We start from the raw sequence: 17,258 nt of genomic DNA on the forward strand, positions 1-17,258 counted from the left end.
TGGTATTTAAAACTTAGTCAGCGCAAAGAACTATTGTTCGAATCCTTTGCATCATCATAATCGTCATCACCATCAGAGGCATTGCTGCCAGTATTCGAGCTGGCATTATCAGGATTTACGATATGTAATTGTCTTTCTTCCATCATGTCGGGCAAAGAAGTAGCACTGAATCTTTGATTCCCGTTATAGATCGAAGGTGGTTCCTCATACACCACTGAGGGTAGGTGACTTCTCTTGCCGGCGTTATGTGCACCACCGGTAATAATTGAATCTCTGCCACCCGGTATCCTCGTCGGCAGATCATAGGTGGGAAAAGTAGACACTGTATTCTTGGACAGCGCTGTATTATTTCTTGAAGGTATGTGCCAGTTGGAGCTGGAAGTAGAGGGTGGAACGACAGGGTTAGCATCAGCGTCGCCCAAAGAGTAAGGTTGATAGTGTTTTTTCTCTTCCAAATCCACGTGCTGAGAAGATTGGCGACGTTTCTTCCATACAAAATAGAATATGGCCAACGCTAGTAAGGCAACTGAACCACAAACGACACCAACCACGACACCTGCTATGGCACCGCCACTCAAACCTTTGGTCTTGGAAGAGCTTGATTTCCCATTCACAGAGGCACTATTAGGGGAGGGTGTAGATGATATTGTTGCGTAAACAGAGGTCCTTGTGATAAAGATCGTGCTTGCTTGTTGGTTGGCTTGAGAAACTACGGACTGCGTTACCACGCGCGTAGTGTAATGTGTAGATGTTCCTATAGAACTGGATGAGGGAGAAGATGCGCCCGTTGTTGTCGATTTTGGAAGCGAAGATGGTACAGTAGATGAAGAAGTCGTGAGTGTAGATGACGTTTCTGGACTGGAAGATGATGAGGTAGACGAAGTAGTAATTGTTGTATCACTAGAAGAAGAAGATGAAGAAGAGGAGGAAGAGGAGGAAGAGGAGGAAGAGGAGGAAGAGGAAGAGGAGGAAGAGGAAGTAGTTGTCTCTAAAGAGGAAGTAGTAGTAGAGGTTGAAGAAGAGGAAGTTTGTGGAGCAGAAGAGCTAGTTGAGATTTTCGTGTCTGATTTCGTGGACATTTTAGAACTAACGCTTGTGCTTGATGAAGATGTTGAAGATGTAGTAGACGAAGATGAGTCCGCGGTAGAAGCAGCATTATTAATATAAATGTTCATGGCAGAAAAACCACCACATTTCTGGTAAGGCCAGCCGGCACAATTAACATCACATTTGCTGGAATCTACCTGCGTCAAAGACTGCAATTGAGATACAGAGCCACCACAGTAGCAACCCGTACCATTAAAAAGAGCAACGACAGCTTGGCCAGAACATTGGTTTTCACAGTATGAAACCGATTGGTACTCGTAAACGCCCTTGTAAGTCAGTCCCAATTTTCGGATGTCACTTGCTGCGTAGCAAGCTTTATATGTGAATTGATCTGCCAACACGGCTCGTATAACTAGAAGCCACACGAAAATGAAAGATCTTTGTATGAGTTGTATATGCATACTCCAGTTTTATGCTGCTATGACAAAATACAAAAGTCAAATAAAAAACAAATCAGAATTCAGAAACCCAGTGGAAAGACAAAAAAGGCGTGTCCTATATTCGAACAACAATTTTTGTTTTTACTAGATTCCTTTTCCTTGAGAAAAACAAAGGCAGAAAATGGACGTAAAATAAAAATAAAAGATCGACAATTGCAAATCAAAGCTTGACTACCGTTTGCGCCTGCAGTTTGTCGAATTGTAATGTCCTAAAGAATTGAAAAAAGCGAGTGGATGAGTTGAGAAAACCGTTTGTATGCTCTATGTTGAGGTTTTCTCCTCTTTATTTCTTCGAAGGACGGATCAGAGAGACAAAGAAGTTGCTGGAACTCTTTCCCACAAAACTTTTAAAAGAAAACTAAAGCAAGTGTTATAAAAACAGAACAAAAAAATTCTGTAAACCACTTCTAAGAGAAATGCTAGCTCACAACATACAAACACATGCAAATTTAGGAAGAAAGGAGATAGGGCCCAGATGATCAAATCAAGAATGGCTCAGTGTTGAAACATTCTGTTTGATGTCGAAACAGTCCGTAAACAAACGCATTCTCACAAAACACCGCACCGCGAAAAAAAACAAAGTGAAAAAACGCGAAATGCCCGTAATTCTACCCGGCCATCAGCACGTGATGAGGTTGCATTGATCTAGCCGGCTGATTCGGCTTAGCGATAGAAGCGGTTGGCGCTTTCAATAATACAGGCTAGCAAAGGAGTTTAATGCAGTCTTACTGTTGTCAACTGCAACCTTGTATGATCTTGCTGTTGCTACAGATCTTTTTGTTTTGTTACCTAATCTATTCTATTCGGCGTACTTCATTTTTTTGGTTTCTTCGTGCGGGCAATGAGCAAAGGATGATAAAGTATTTGAGTGAAATTTTTCAGATTATGAGCATAAAGAGATGAGGACTACAAAAAGTAAGAAAGGGACAGAACCAACAAGATAGAAGGGTATGTCCGGGTCGTTAAAGTCGCTAGACAAGAAAGTAGCGAAAAGGAGGCAGGTGTATAAGCCAGTGCTTGACAATCCGTTTACAAATGAAGCGCATATGTGGCCACACGTGCATGACCAGCCGTTGGTCTGGCAGCTGCTGCAGTGCTCAATTTTGAACAAGTTGGCACACATCCAGTCGAAGGACGACTACCCCTGGGAGTTGTATACAGAGTTCAATGACATTGTTCAGTATTTGAGCAGCGAGGGCGGCAGCAGCGATCCGGTATGTCTTTTTGTATGCAATAAAGACCCGGATGTTCCGCTTGTACTCTTGCAGCAGATACCTCTGCTATGTTACATGGCCCCTATGGTCGTGAAGCTTGTGCAGTTACCTAAGAGTGCCATGGCTATCTTCAAACCAGTCTCTAAATACGGGATGCTGCTGCTGCGATGCGACGACAGGGTCGATAGAAAGTTCGTGTCGCAGATCCAGAAGAACGTTGACCCGCTGCGATTTCCGTGGCTAGATGCTGTCAAGTATCAACGCACATCCGTCAAGTTACTGAAGACTACAGTGCCCATTGTCTCGAAGAAAAGGCAGAAGTAGGTATAATTAAATTATTAAATTACCCGCGCATGGTTGATTTTCTAGAAGACAGAAGAAAAAAGTTAGCAGAAAAAGCGAGCGAAAAAGAAATACATATGATAAAAACGCTGAAATTTAAGCAGGCACTTCCTGAACAAGTCAGTTGAACTATTACAAAAGTTTGAAATAGAATAGAAATTCACTACCCGTTTGCGATAAAATCATGGTTGTCTTGAACCCAAATAACTGGCACTGGGTGGATAAAAACACCTTACCTTGGTCTAAGAACTACTTGAACGGTAAATTAACGAGTTTATGCACCGTTTCTTCCGATGGCAAGAGCAAAATCGAGTTGACCCAGGTGAGTAGCATTACTGGTGACTCCAACGTATCCCAAAGAAAGGGTAAGCCAATTTGCTACTTTGACCTACAGTTATCGATGGACGTCAAAGTGACGGATTTAGATACTAACAAGAACGACGAAGATAATGAAGGAATAGTTGTGGACGGGAAATTAGAAATTCCAGAGTTCATGCATGATGAATCCGATTTCCCCATTTTATCTCAAGGTTTTGATGCATTTGATGGATTGGTTAGATCAGAATTTGTCCCTAAAGTATTGGAAACACTACTAAAATACCAAGATGACTTGATCAAAGAGCATTCCAAGGATATACAAGTGTAACCTGCCCATATAGCGGAAGGGAAGAACATCATATGGACAGACCGCGACCCCTTTCAATTTCAAGCATTTTGGAATTGTCGTTGTTCTTCTTCTTCCTCATACTCACTTAATACATAACATGTATACACTACGTAGATAACGAAGAAAATAACAGCGGTAGGCAAACTTAATAAACATAGGGAATGATCTTGTAAGGAACTTTTCTTTCGTATTCTTCCCAATTTTCCCCGTATTTCATCCTACACTTGTGCTCGTCACGCTGTTGACGATGTAGTAACAAAGTGGCAAAATACAACGAGTAGTAGTACGTCAACGGAGTTTGAAACCACGTGGCCAAACACCAACTTAGCGAAATCAACCAGTCACCGAAATAGTTGATATGCTGCGATTTGGCCCACCATCCGTCGCATAATAGTTTCGTACCACGTTTTGTTTGGATGCTTTTTAAATTTTCCAATTTGCCCTGTCTGAACTCAGATTTTTGCTTGTTTGCCGAATGGAAGATGTAAAATCCTGAAAACATTATTGCTAATATACCCACCACTTTCACCCACCCCAATTCCACGGGCGAAACGCTCAAATAACGGGCCTGTAGGGAGTATGTAAATGGAACTAAACTCAAATCACCAAACGCTAACATGAAACCAAACCCGTCGGTGGTAATATCCATCATGGTTAGCACACCCTCTTCATTTAACACTCCGTCAAAAATGTAAAATCCTTGCAAGAAATTGACCAGGACCAATGCATCGTTGATTTTACCAGTCTTCAGAAAATGGTGATGCAGGCAGGAAAGATTGATTAGTAACCATAACAACATGCCGGGTCTTAATTCTGAAAACATCTTGATATCCAATGGGCCCAAACGAGGGTTTAGCTCTCTACCAATAAACCAGTCGTAAATAATGTTCCCTGAATTCCCACCTTGTGCCAAGATCTTTTCCCTTTGACCATTACCATTCTTCTTAAAGATCAATGGTACGAAACTGGCAATGTAGCAATATGTGGCCAAATAAAACGAAAACAAAATGGATATTATGCATAAACTAACGTGATTTTCATATAGGTATTGCAACTCAGGTAATTGACCATCAGTTAACTTCCATCTTATGGCCAAAACTAAGACCAAAGTCGTAGACATAGCAATCCCATTGATCTTATACGAGAGCTTCGAGCCGTCTCTCAACTGGACACCCTTCATGACTCTGCCAGGCAAAATGACGTCCAAAACAGCCAAAATTCCATACCACATGCAATACACGGTCCATAACTCGCAATTGCCAAGATAGTAACGCAAAGGCTTAATACCTTTCCAAAGCTCAACTATATCAAAATTCTGGAATATACCCTTAATAAAATAATCGGGCCTAATCATTTGATTTAAGATAATGGTAAAAACAGGCAGTCCTATGCTGATGCCTAAGGCACCGATGAGCCCGCCAAATTCGAACTCTGTAGTTCTGGGATTCAAAACTGATACCATCCTTTCTCTACACACAACTCGTACCCGACTTTTTCTACTGCTTGCAAGGTCTGGCTAAGAAGTAATTGCGCAAGAAAATAGTGGTATAAAAACTAGTAAAGAACCAACGCAAGTTCAAGCCTTACTTGATACTCAAAAGGAGTACATAAAAATCTCCGTTATGCAAACCCTTTATATGCACAATCTTCACACAATGCAAATTTCCGATGACGCCTACATAAAAGAGAGGGAAAGGCGATATAAATTTTTTTACGGGATTTTCGTTTAGGTGAAAAAATGAACGACAGAAAATTTCGATGCCGGGCAACCGTTTGTTTTATTTATGTTTCATAAGTGCGTCACATATTAATTAAAACCTATACATAGCCTGCTACTGGAAAAGTATATATACGATGGCATATCCAATGAATACTCTTGAATTGATTCTGGAAGATTCGGCCACCATGTTCTTCTTTCAAATTTACAGACGTTAGTGACATGGCCGGTTTCAAATGCTATTTGCAACTGGGTGACAGGCTCTCTCAAATATGGCTAAATAAGTACACATTGGCATTGTTGCTGGCAATGTTGAAGCTTCTCTTTTTTTCCAAGTCTATACAACATGCTATAGAAGTCTCACAAACGTATGTTTTATCAAACTGTCACAGTATTGACTCTTTCTACTCAAAGGTGACAGACAATACGCCGCACTATCTGGGCGTCATGGGAAACTATCTTATCGAAAAGGGCATGGAAGAAACGGTTAAGGCCACGCTGGAAACGCTGTCACTCATTGTATATGCCAGTGAGGGATTGCTAAACTTTGCCATTGACCTATATTTGGGCACGTACGCCTGTTTGTTGGTTAGCGCCGTTGACGGAACGGTGAATGTAGCAACTAATACTACGGAAAAATTGATCGGTTTGGTCAACGATACAGTTTCTAGTGTAGCCAATGAATTGGATTCGGGGTTGAATGACATTTCTAAAGTTATCAATAAAGTAATCAGTGCTGCATCCAAAGTAGAGAACTTTTTCACTGGTGACGACGACGATGACGGCAATATGACATCGTCGATTAAAAGCGTCAACCTGACCATATCTGCCCTCCATAACTTATATATCCCTTCTTCAATCAATAACAAGCTAGAGGAGTTATCAGCAAAAACGCCGGATTTTGCTCAGGTTAAGAATTCGACCAAAAATTTGATATCAATTCCCTTCAATGAAGTGCGCAAGAACATCAAATCTGTGAATGCCAGTAAGTTAATAGGAGATACATCTGTTCTGTATGTCCCACCCGTGTCAATTTCCAATGGCACTGGTATATGTTCATCCAATCAATCTGAAATTCTGGCCTTTTATGCTATCTTGAGACAAGTTTTGAAAATTACTACCATAGTGTGTGTCATCATATTGACATGCTTTGCAATTAGTGCGATAATACCGGTTGCATGGAATGAAATTAAGCTTTGGAGACGTCTTTGCAGTATGAGAGACCATTATATTTTGAGCAGACAGGATTCGTATACGTCCTTTTCCAGTGAAAACACTCATGAATTGAAGGATCCGTTCGCAAATCCTCCCTTACATAATGGAGAATATGATGTCATTGCAAGCTACCAGCGGTGCTTTCAAACATGGAATGCAAGAGTAACAGGTTGGATGACAAATATTGTAACCTTAGGAAAATCGCCGGAGGATATTGACCCTGAAACAAGAAAAAAGATAGAATGGGTAGTGGCTTATATGACCTCTGAAAGAGCATTGTGTATTCTAGGAGTTGCACTTTTGGGGATTTTGGTGTGCATATGTCAATTTGTCATGATATCAGTTTTACAACACAAGATAAGCCATTCATTGGCTACCAATAATGGAAGTGACTTTCAAAGCTTACTGAAGTCCAACACTGCTGTTGATATAGAAAACCAAATGGGCCTTTGGGGCGTTCAGACGAACAAGTATATAAATACCACCGAGAACAATATCAATCAGGAAGTTTTTGGATGGATCGACACAACAACACTATCGATAAACAATACAGTAGCCACAATGATATCTGATATAGATACTACTTTAGCAGACGTGTTCAACGGAACACTGCTATATAGCCCAATGAAGACGGTGGTCGGATGCGTCATTGGAAATAAGCTCTACACGATAGAGAAGGCGATGACATGGATTCACGACAAGGCTCAACTACATATTCCAAGAATTAATGGGACCCAAATCAAGCAGGCCCTAGAAAAACAAGCTAATAATAGCACCACAGCGGGTTCCACTTCTACCACTACAGCGACCTTACTAGAGAATCTCGTAAATGACATGAAAGAAGGACTTTTAAAGGTTCTCCGAGCCTACCACCATATAACCATGGGAGAACTTGTGGTTTCCTTAATAATCTTTGGGGTGTGGCTGGTACAGTTGCCCATTGCTTTAATAATTCTTCGATTACGTCTTCACAAGGCCACATTTCACTAATCAATAGACTTTTTTCTGTCATAACTATATTTGATAATGACGACAAAAAAGTGGCTCATTTTAGTCATTTCGCGTTGATTCCTGAAATTCGCGGAGGAGTGACACGCAAAGTGAACCAGAAACCTTATCGTCGAATTATTGTGCAAGGTGCAATGATGGGTAATGATTCAACATCATCGCAATTTTCATGTTCATATAGTTATTCAAGTACTTTTTAGTAAACATATACAACAAAGGGTATTAGCTTTTTCGTATTATTAGTTATAATTCTTTTTTGGACATTACGTTTGTCTCCTCGGTTTCCCCACACAAAGAACACTTTATTAGGAAAATTAAGCTCTTATGCGGATTTTTTCAGGTGACAACAAAGCAGTCGATTCTCCTACCAATACTCACGTGTTAAAGAGCCCATCCACTTTTGGTGCTGAATTTGGCTCACGTCTAAAGGTAAATACGACATCGAAAAAGAAAGCAAGCAACTCGTCTTCGCCCACTTCCCCTATGGAAACGTCACCAGTTTCTCCAGAGTTAGTGCCTATTATAACACTGCTGAATGCACATACGCATAGAAGATATCATGAAGGTGTATTTTTGATCTTACAGGATCTAAAGAACAACGGCACTCATGCAGCTAGGAAATGGAAGGACGTATATGGGGTACTGATAGGTACCCAACTCGCCCTTTGGGATGCCAAGGAATTAGCAGAATTTTCTGACCCCTCCTGTCCTGTTTCTGAAAAGAAACTGAAAGAGATTGCCTCTAAACCTACTTATATCAACTTGACGGATGCAACGTTAAGAACTTTGGACACTTCTGACAATATTGTCATGGAGTGTGGAAAAAATCTCACCAATGCATTAGTTGTTTCCACGACGTTGAAGAACCGATATTTCTTACAGTTTGGTAACAAAGAGTCTTTTAACAAGTGGAATGCTGCTATTCGATTATGTTTATACGAATGCTCTTCATTACAAGAGGCTTACACAGGTGCGTTTATTTCAAGTAGAGGTGCAAAACTAGGTGATATCAGAATTCTTCTAACGAATAGGAAATATGATTATAAAGATTGGGTTAGCGTCAGGTTCGGCGCTGGTATGCCTTGGAAACGTTGCTATGCGGTAATCTCGCAGTCCAATAGTAGGAAGAAGGACCATTTTGGTGAAATAAATCTTTATGAAAATGATAAAAAAGTAAAAAAAAATCATGCAATGGCAACTATTGTAGAGGCAAAGGCACTTTATGCGGTTTACCCGTCTTCTCCAAAACTAATAGATTCTTCCACAATCATTAAAGTTGTTGGTTCTGTAAAGTTTGAGAAAAACGAAAATGCACAGGAAAAAGATGTCTTTATTATGCCCGAGAAGCACCAAGCTGTACCAAGTTATGATACTATAATCAGATTTCTAATACCTGCCATGGATACGTTTAAATTATATGGCAGGCCGGAGAAATTATTATCGAGTAAAAACGATCCACATTCACTGTTGTTTGGTTTGCCAGTTTTGCCGCATATATATTACCTAGAAATGGAAGATTTGCTTCCGTTGACTAATTCCATATCAAGTGCGCATTGGTCGAATAATGATTGGAGAGAGCACGTCAATGACATTTTGCAAAAGAAGATAGCTCAAGGATATTGTGGTTGTAATTCTGCCTCCAATATTACTTCTCCACTGCCTTCCCCTTTTCTTGGTTCAGCAGACTTATTTGAAAGGGCAGATGGCGTCCTTTCACCCAAGTTATCTTTCGGGTCAAAATCTTCTTCTAATAATAGCTCAAAGAATAGTTTACCAAAGAGAGAACGTATCAAATTACCATACTCAGCGGATCATGAAGTTGATAACACTGACAATCCCACTGTTCAACATGAAAGTGTTCCCTTCGAGATATCTGGAAGCCCACACAAGACAGTCACACCTACTGATTCATCTTTCAGAACAAAATTTACAGAAGGTTCACCATACAGTAGGCAAAGTCCTCTCAAGCCTTTGGTGCCATCTATAAATGATTCGCCATCTGACAAAGCTAAGTCAAGAACAGATCCCTATATTGATTATAATAACATGAAAATGAATACCTCTGAGAGATTTGATAGAGGAGACGCTCTATATGATAGCAACGCTGATTCAAGTTTGAAAAAAGTTAGGAATATCAAATTAGATATTCCTGCGTCCAATTTTGACAAGTTCAAAACCGACAAAAATCTATTGTCTGTAGATTCTAAATCCTCCAACGAAAAGAAACTCTCTGTGGAATCAGATTTGTCTGCGATCTATGAAAAATACTCCAATGGTCCCTTTGGTCACACTGAGGGACTCAATGATTCTTCTGATGAAAATTATTTGCGTTTTCAACGGGCTTCAGTGCACTCAGAGAATGGCTACAATCCAAGAATATCCTTTACGTCAGGTAACTTTCCTGATAAAGATGAAGAAGGGCATGCTGTTTTACAGGAGTTCAATAGTCTAACTCAAAGAATAAACGAACTTGGTATAGAAAGTTTAAATTCGAACTCAGATTCAGACAAACTAAATAAGTCATTTTCACAAATGGAATTGGACAACGATGGCAATGAAGACGATATGAATTTATTTGACCCAGACTTTATGGCGCAAGATCAATTGCGTGCTGAGGAAAGAGACTACAATAAGGATGATATAGTCCCCCCAGAAACAACATCTGAGGTTTTTGAAGCAGCTGGGTTAGGCATTATTTCTGATGATCATATTGGAGGGCAAAATACAACGGAATATAGGTCACCACAAGAGGTCCCAAGATTATTTCCCGAGAAAGCCCTCAATCCATTACAAATGGATAACCCATACGCAAAACCCAGCACAAAATCGAAGACAACCTCTACTTCCATCAAAACTGACCGTAGCGCTCCACAGAAGGGCTACCAAACCGTGCCTGACCAGCAAATTGCCGCTTACGGTCAAACCGCAAGCATTAATGGTCTCAATGGAAGATACGGAGTAAAAAATCAATCAGCGGGATCACCGAGGAACGCAAAGACGAGAGCTCCACCAAGTCCATACTATCAAGATTTTAATAATCGTTCTGCTTCTTCAAACCCTTATCAGCACTCTCAACCTTCGGATGCACAACCACGAGCACGTCGTCCTCCTGGAAATCCGCACCCAACGGGGAACAGACCAAATATGCAAATGCGATATCCTCCTCAAATAACGGCACAGTATCATCCACAGAATGCCAACTTCGTACCCGGATCACAACAGCCACCTCTGGCTACTCCACCCCAGCAATTCAACCGCCCGTATCAACCCCATGCGATGAATGCACATTCAGTCTCTCCCGGCGGATACACTGGCGCACCGCCATTTCAGCCAGGAAATTTGAACTATATCAACAGATCTCAGCCGCCATGGCCATCCCCTAGTTCACCATCCACCCACCACCGTCCGCCACCCCATATAAACCAACCGCAAGGAAATGGTAGTGCCGGTTTCTATCGTCCTCCGGCCCCACAATTGAACAATTCTCGAGACCGCCTACAAAATAAGGAGGGATTTTCACAATTCATGCCTTCAGCAACTACAAAAAACCCATATGCCCAGTAGACTTGGCTAATTGGCTGTAACTTTACCGGAAAAAGAGAGGGATATGCAATACATTGTTAAGCGGCAAGTTTCCGTATCCCAGTTCTTCATCTCACCTCCGGAGTACACATTGTAACAATACTTCACGAAATAACTAAACTATATATGCTTATATATGTATATATAACTGTAATTTTACATATACAAGAACTCTTGAATCCTTCTCAAGCCATCTTTAGTTGTTCTTTTAGAGTACATGGTATTATACTTTTCTATTTCAGACAACCAATAAAGATGCGTTCCATATATTTTCTTAGACGAAGAACCACCGTCACACGTGCGGAAAAAAAAAATGGAAAAAATAATCTCGCTAATTACTAATAATCACGTGATATTTCTCTTTTGCTATCTTTTTTTGCACAGGTTCGATGGACACATGAAATCTAATAAATCTCTGGGTAGCATGATAGACTTTAATAGCACTAAACGTGAATAAAACATTCATATTTAATCAATTCTAAAAGAAGTCTTCCTTTTTCTTGTGGTTGTTTCTTCCTATTGTTCGTGACCCCAGATTGTCGTATTCTCACGTGAGGCGCCGCAGCCCGGAAGGCGCCACACATTTGTTCGCAAAAAATTGTGGATGCTCTCATTTGATAGTCAGTTATGTCATATTAGTCGCTTGATATGACACACCCATGAACATATAGTGCTACACACACATATATATATGCTTCTGATGATGATTATGCCTTATAGATGAGTTTCTCGTCTATAGTATATACCGCCTTGAAAGCTTCTTGCGGATAGCTCTTGTTATTATAGACTATAATATTTTCCCTTTTAATTGACTGGGTCTACTAAAATTTCTGTTCGATTGGGATAATAGAAATAACGGAGAATATAAGAGAGATGTCTCATACTTTAAAATCGAAAACGCTTCGCGAGCTGGACGTCGAAGAAATCCAAGAAAGCAACCCATTGCTTAAGCTAGTTCAAGGGCAGAGAATTGTTCAGGTACCGAGTCTGGTTCTTGAGTCTGGAGTAGTGATAAATAACTTTCCTATTGCTTATAAGACATGGGGAACATTAAACGAAGCTGGTGATAATGTTCTTATCATCTGCCATGCCTTGACCGGATCAGCAGATGTTGCTGACTGGTGGGGTCCTCTTCTGGGTAATAATTTGGCGTTTGACCCATCGAGATTTTTCATCATATGTTTGAACTCTATGGGTTCCCCGTATGGTTCTTTTTCACCATTAACGATCAATGAGGAGACAGGTGCAAGATATGGTCCTGAATTTCCGTTATGCACAGTGCGTGATGATGTCAGAGCTCACAGAATTGTCCTGGATTCTTTGGGAGTGAAGTCGATAGCGTGTGTTATTGGTGGCTCCATGGGGGGGATGTTAAGTCTGGAATGGGCTGCCATGTATGGTAAGGAATACGTGAAGAATATGGTTGCCCTGGCGACATCGGCAAGACACTCCGCCTGGTGCATATCGTGGTCAGAAGCTCAGAGACAGTCGATTTACTCGGATCCAAATTATTTGGACGGGTACTACCCAGTAGAAGAGCAACCTGTGGCTGGTCTATCAGCTGCACGTATGTCTGCATTGTTGACCTATAGAACTAGAAACAGTTTTGAAAACAAATTTTCCAGAAGATCTCCTTCAATAGCGCAACAACAAAAGGCCCAAAGAGAAGAAACGCGCAAACCCTCCACTATCAGCGAGCACTCTTTACAAATTCACAATGATGGGTACAAAATCAAAGCCAGTGCTGCAATTACTGGCATGTCAGGGCAAAAACGCCAAAGCGTAGTTTCTACTACATCGTCTTCAGATTCATTGAACTCCTCGACGTCAATGACTTCGGTGAGTTCTGTAACTGGTGAAGTGAAAGATATTAAGCCTGCACAGACATATTTCTCCGCACAAAGTTATTTGAGATACCAAGGCACAAAGTTTATTAATAGATTTGACGCCAATTGTTACATCGCCATAACTCGTAAATTAGACACACACGATTTGGCCAGGGACAGAGTTGAAGACATAAGGGAAGTTCTTTCTTCTATCGACCAACCGTCGCTGATAATCGGTATCCAGTCTGATGGGTTGTTTACATACTCGGAACAAGAATTTTTGCATGAACACATACCGAAGTCTCGATTGGAAAAAATCGAATCCCCAGAAGGCCACGATGCTTTTTTGTTGGAATTTAAGCTAATAAACAAATTAATAGTAGATTTTTTGAAAACAAACTGTAAGGTAATTACGGATGCCAAACCAAGGACTTGGAGAGGAGACGTTGGTAACGACGAAACGAAGACATCTGTCTTCGGCGAGGCCGAAGAAGTTACCAACTGGTAGTACTATCACACACATACCTCCAGCATACTCATAAATGGCCTAGTATATATATATATATGTATGTATGTATTAAATAGCAAACAGCATTAATTAACTGTAACGGGATGCCATTACTTTTAACTATCGTAATTGTAGTTCTCTCTTTTTCTTCTCATCGTTGTTAGAAAAAGAAAAAATTGACAGAGGAAAAAAAGAATCAGCTAGTGTTATAGAGCATCTCTCATAATTTATCGTGCCCATAGGCTGCCATGCATGCATTGCCAACCAAGGTTACATAAACAAAGATCCTTATCTGCGTAACCTTTGCATATTTCAAAAAAACTTTCATTGATAGCGGGGAAAATATACTACTTGAACTAGCTTTCGAACCATTAGTGGCGTAAAAGAAGCGTAACATATATAATCATACGCATATCCTTTGCTATCGAAAATAGCCATAGTATTAACAAGATATGTTGAAAGACAGCACAGGGGTCACTATCAGTCGCGGCTTCACAGCCTCCAGAGAATGTACACAACCATCCGAAGAGACGAATGATGAGCCAAACACAGAATCATCCGTAGTAGACAGTAGGAATGATGAAGAGAGCCATGAGAAATTATCTCGACGTCGATTGCCAAAGCTAGGCATGGGTATATGGCTCGATCTGAAGGATAGAATACCGTATTACAAGTCAGATTGGGTAGATGCATTTAATTACAGAGTCATCCCTTCTACTGTGGACACCTACTTTAACAACCTGTTACCTGCAATCGCTTTTGCACAAGACATGTTTGATAGAACTGATAATTCATACGGGGTAAATGAAGTACTTTTATCCAGTGCAATGGCCGGTATTGTGTTTGGAGTTCTTGCAGGACAGCCCTTGTGTATAGTGGGTGTTACTGGCCCCATTTCTATCTTCAATTACACAGTATATGAAATTATAAAGCCTTTGAATACTAGCTATTTTGGGTTCATGTTTTGGATTTGTCTGTGGTCTATGATCTTTCATTTACTGTTGGCGTTTACTAACGTCGTTTGCCTCTTACAATATGTGACTACGTTCCCGTGCGACATATTTGGGTTATTTATTAATGTCGTCTACATTCAAAAGGGAATACAGATTTTAACAAGACAATTTCATAACACATCAGGGGAAAAATCAGTACAAGATGGATTTGCTAGTGTTGTCGTGGCGCTGGTTATGACAGCATTCGGACTTTTCTTCAAATCATTTCATCACTACCCTCTATTCACTCATAAAATCAGAACTTTCATATCTGATTACTCAACTGCACTTTCAGTGTTATTCTGGTCATCATTTACACATTTTGGTGGTTATTTAAATGACGTTAAGTTCAAGAAATTGCCTATAACGAAATCTTTCTTTCCCACTTCCAAATTTAATAGACCTCAAAATACGTGGTTAGCATATGAACCGATTCCTGTTAAAGACGTTTTCATTGCTTTGCCGTTCGGCATAATTTTAACAATTTTATTTTATTTTGATCACAATGTATCGTCATTGATGGCGCAGAGACATCAATACAAATTGAGAAAACCATCCTCCTTTCATTATGATTTCGCATTACTGGGGCTGACCACTTGCATCAGCGGAGTTTTAGGGATTCCAGCGCCGAATGGATTAATTCCTCAAGCACCACTACACACGGAGACGTTACTAGTTCGGGATTCTAATCAAAACGTCGTTAGGTGTGTGGAACAAAGACTCACAAATACCTTCCAGGGTCTTATGATTTTGGGAACAATGACAAGGCCGTTATTAGTATGTTTGGGAGAAATTCCTCAAGCAGTACTTTCTGGATTATTTTTCATCATGGGAATCAACGGCCTGATGACGAATGTTATTATACATCGTATAGTTTTCCTGTTTTCGGACCCTAAAAGAAGGGATAATAATTCACCCCTAGCGAAAATATCTAAGAGATCGATGGTTATATTTCTTTGTTTCAGTCTGGCAGGTTTTACTGGCGAGTTTGCCATCACAAATACTATAGCTGCCATTGGATTTCCCTTAGTGTTACTTCTGAGCGTGATAGTATCTTTTTCATTCACCTATATATTTCCAAGTGAGGAATTAAAGGTCCTCGATAATAATGTGGCACAAAGGTTCACTCTCAAAAATTTACTATTAGAAAATATACGTGATGCAAAGTTCAGCGACAGGCACAAATTCTAGGGAAAGATCAGTTCATAGACAAAGCTGAATTCCCATAGTATATAAAAATTTATTGCATATATAAAAAGTACAATAATATTATCGCATTTTGAAAGGGGAAAATGAAATAATTGCCCTGCAATCAAATCAGAGGGTTAACGTCATTGATCCAGGTTTCGTTTTGCAATTCAGGGACGATAGTCAGAACTTTCCCAGTTAACAGCACATTCCTTGCGTTAGTAACGACAAGTTCTTCCATTTTCTTTCTTGTCTCCACACTATGAGTGCCCATATGAGGTAAACCTAGAACTTGAGGCATAGCGAGTAATTCCTTCGATATTCTTGGTTCAAATTCGAAAACATCCAAGCCAGCACTTCTAATCTTTCCCGATTGTAAGGCGTCAGTCATGGCTCGTTCATCTATAACACCTCCACGTGCTGTATTGACAATAACAACACCATCTTTCATTTTTTGGATAGTCTCTGCATTGATTAGGTGATGCGTGTTGTGATTAAGCGGGATATTTACAGAAACTATATCGGATCTTTTTAAAAACTCTTCGAAACCCACATACTCACAACCATGTTCTTCCTCGGAAGGTAACCGGTGTCTATTGTGGTATATGAAATTTTCGAACCCAAACGGTTTCAATCTTTTTAAAATACAACGGCCAATCCTACCTAAACCCAATATTCCCACGGTTTTTCCTTCAGGGTCGTATCCAAATGGAGAGGCACATGCAGGTCCGGCTTCCGGCCACTTTCCTTCAATCAATCTCCTATTTCCAATGCTAAAATTCCTTAAGGCACCTAACAATAAAAATACATGGGTATCCGCAGTTGCATTGCTTACCAAGTCAGGGACATTGGACACCTGAATATGTCTCTTTTTGAATGGTTCTACGTCAATTTGATCGTAGCCGGCACCTGTGTGGCATACAGCAACTACAGAAGAAGGCAAAGAAAGAGCGAGCTCTTCATCAAACCTGCCGGTGTTTTTAACACTTCTTGCAGTTCTGGTGATTACTTGTACTCGAGAAAGCTTATTTTCAGGATCTTTGATCTCCTGCAAGAATTGCTCCCTAGTGGTAGTTTCAGGGATTGTGATCACGTCCGCAATTTTTCCCAGTTCCTCCCAAGCTTCATCGCCGAAGGAATCTTTTCCTAACTTCAAAATAATAGGTTTCTTACTCATGTTCCTTCTTCCTCTTTTACTTGTATCTTTTTATATTACAAATACGTCGCTATATATCGCAATTCACTCCAAAAGGTGTTTCAAAACATAGAAACCAGACCACAATGCTAGTAAAAAGTTGCTTTTATATGCTCGAGATCAGTGAAAATGGGGGAAACATTGCCTTGATATCTCCCACCCCTGCCAATACTTTTGCAGATTTTAAGTCCGCTCTCGGTCCTACGTAATAAATGCCTGGAGAAGTCCTAAAACTAATTGCGCAATGTCCTCGAGGA

The 17,258-nt window shown here is 40.3% G+C and overlaps 9 protein-coding genes across 9 annotated transcripts; 6 read left to right on the top strand and 3 right to left on the bottom strand.

Moving 5' to 3' along the window:
- Positions 1 to 17: 17 nt before the first annotated feature.
- Positions 18 to 1,508, bottom strand: WSC2 (Wsc2p; the record flags this gene model as incomplete). Its single annotated transcript, XM_056225113.1, has 1 exon — positions 18 to 1,508. One exon carries the CDS (start codon positions 1,506 to 1,508, stop codon positions 18 to 20), a length of 1,491 nt encoding a protein of 496 aa, XP_056078964.1.
- Positions 1,509 to 2,497: 989 nt separating this feature from the next.
- Positions 2,498 to 3,085, top strand: POP3 (Pop3p; the record flags this gene model as incomplete). The annotated part of the gene is made up of 1 exon (XM_056225114.1): positions 2,498 to 3,085. One exon carries the CDS (start codon positions 2,498 to 2,500, stop codon positions 3,083 to 3,085), a length of 588 nt encoding a protein of 195 aa, XP_056078965.1.
- Positions 3,086 to 3,287: 202 nt separating this feature from the next.
- On the top strand, positions 3,288 to 3,749 carry HCH1 (Hch1p; the record flags this gene model as incomplete). The annotated part of the gene is made up of 1 exon (XM_056225115.1): positions 3,288 to 3,749. The coding sequence occupies one exon, from the start codon at positions 3,288 to 3,290 to the stop codon at positions 3,747 to 3,749; it is 462 nt and encodes a 153-aa protein (XP_056078966.1).
- A 166-nt stretch (positions 3,750 to 3,915) lies between these two features.
- Positions 3,916 to 5,232, bottom strand: ERG24 (delta(14)-sterol reductase; the record flags this gene model as incomplete). Its single annotated transcript, XM_056225116.1, has 1 exon — positions 3,916 to 5,232. One exon carries the CDS (start codon positions 5,230 to 5,232, stop codon positions 3,916 to 3,918), a length of 1,317 nt encoding a protein of 438 aa, XP_056078967.1.
- Positions 5,233 to 5,709: 477 nt separating this feature from the next.
- Positions 5,710 to 7,692, top strand: PRM1 (pheromone-regulated protein PRM1; the record flags this gene model as incomplete). The annotated part of the gene is made up of 1 exon (XM_056225117.1): positions 5,710 to 7,692. One exon carries the CDS (start codon positions 5,710 to 5,712, stop codon positions 7,690 to 7,692), a length of 1,983 nt encoding a protein of 660 aa, XP_056078968.1.
- Positions 7,693 to 8,034: 342 nt separating this feature from the next.
- CAF120 (Caf120p) lies at positions 8,035 to 11,274 on the top strand (the record flags this gene model as incomplete). Its single annotated transcript, XM_056225118.1, has 1 exon — positions 8,035 to 11,274. The coding sequence occupies one exon, from the start codon at positions 8,035 to 8,037 to the stop codon at positions 11,272 to 11,274; it is 3,240 nt and encodes a 1,079-aa protein (XP_056078969.1).
- An 891-nt stretch (positions 11,275 to 12,165) lies between these two features.
- Positions 12,166 to 13,626, top strand: MET2 (homoserine O-acetyltransferase; the record flags this gene model as incomplete). The annotated part of the gene is made up of 1 exon (XM_056225120.1): positions 12,166 to 13,626. The coding sequence occupies one exon, from the start codon at positions 12,166 to 12,168 to the stop codon at positions 13,624 to 13,626; it is 1,461 nt and encodes a 486-aa protein (XP_056078970.1).
- Positions 13,627 to 14,078: 452 nt separating this feature from the next.
- Positions 14,079 to 15,809, top strand: BOR1 (Bor1p; the record flags this gene model as incomplete). The annotated part of the gene is made up of 1 exon (XM_056225121.1): positions 14,079 to 15,809. The coding sequence occupies one exon, from the start codon at positions 14,079 to 14,081 to the stop codon at positions 15,807 to 15,809; it is 1,731 nt and encodes a 576-aa protein (XP_056078971.1).
- A 121-nt stretch (positions 15,810 to 15,930) lies between these two features.
- Positions 15,931 to 16,983, bottom strand: GOR1 (glyoxylate reductase; the record flags this gene model as incomplete). The annotated part of the gene is made up of 1 exon (XM_056225122.1): positions 15,931 to 16,983. The coding sequence occupies one exon, from the start codon at positions 16,981 to 16,983 to the stop codon at positions 15,931 to 15,933; it is 1,053 nt and encodes a 350-aa protein (XP_056078972.1).
- Between the last annotated feature and the right edge of the window lie 275 nt (positions 16,984 to 17,258).

This window comes from Saccharomyces mikatae (genome assembly GCF_947241705.1).
Source record: "Saccharomyces mikatae IFO 1815 strain IFO1815 genome assembly, chromosome: 14".
Lineage (NCBI taxonomy): Eukaryota > Fungi > Ascomycota > Saccharomycetes > Saccharomycetales > Saccharomycetaceae > Saccharomyces > Saccharomyces mikatae.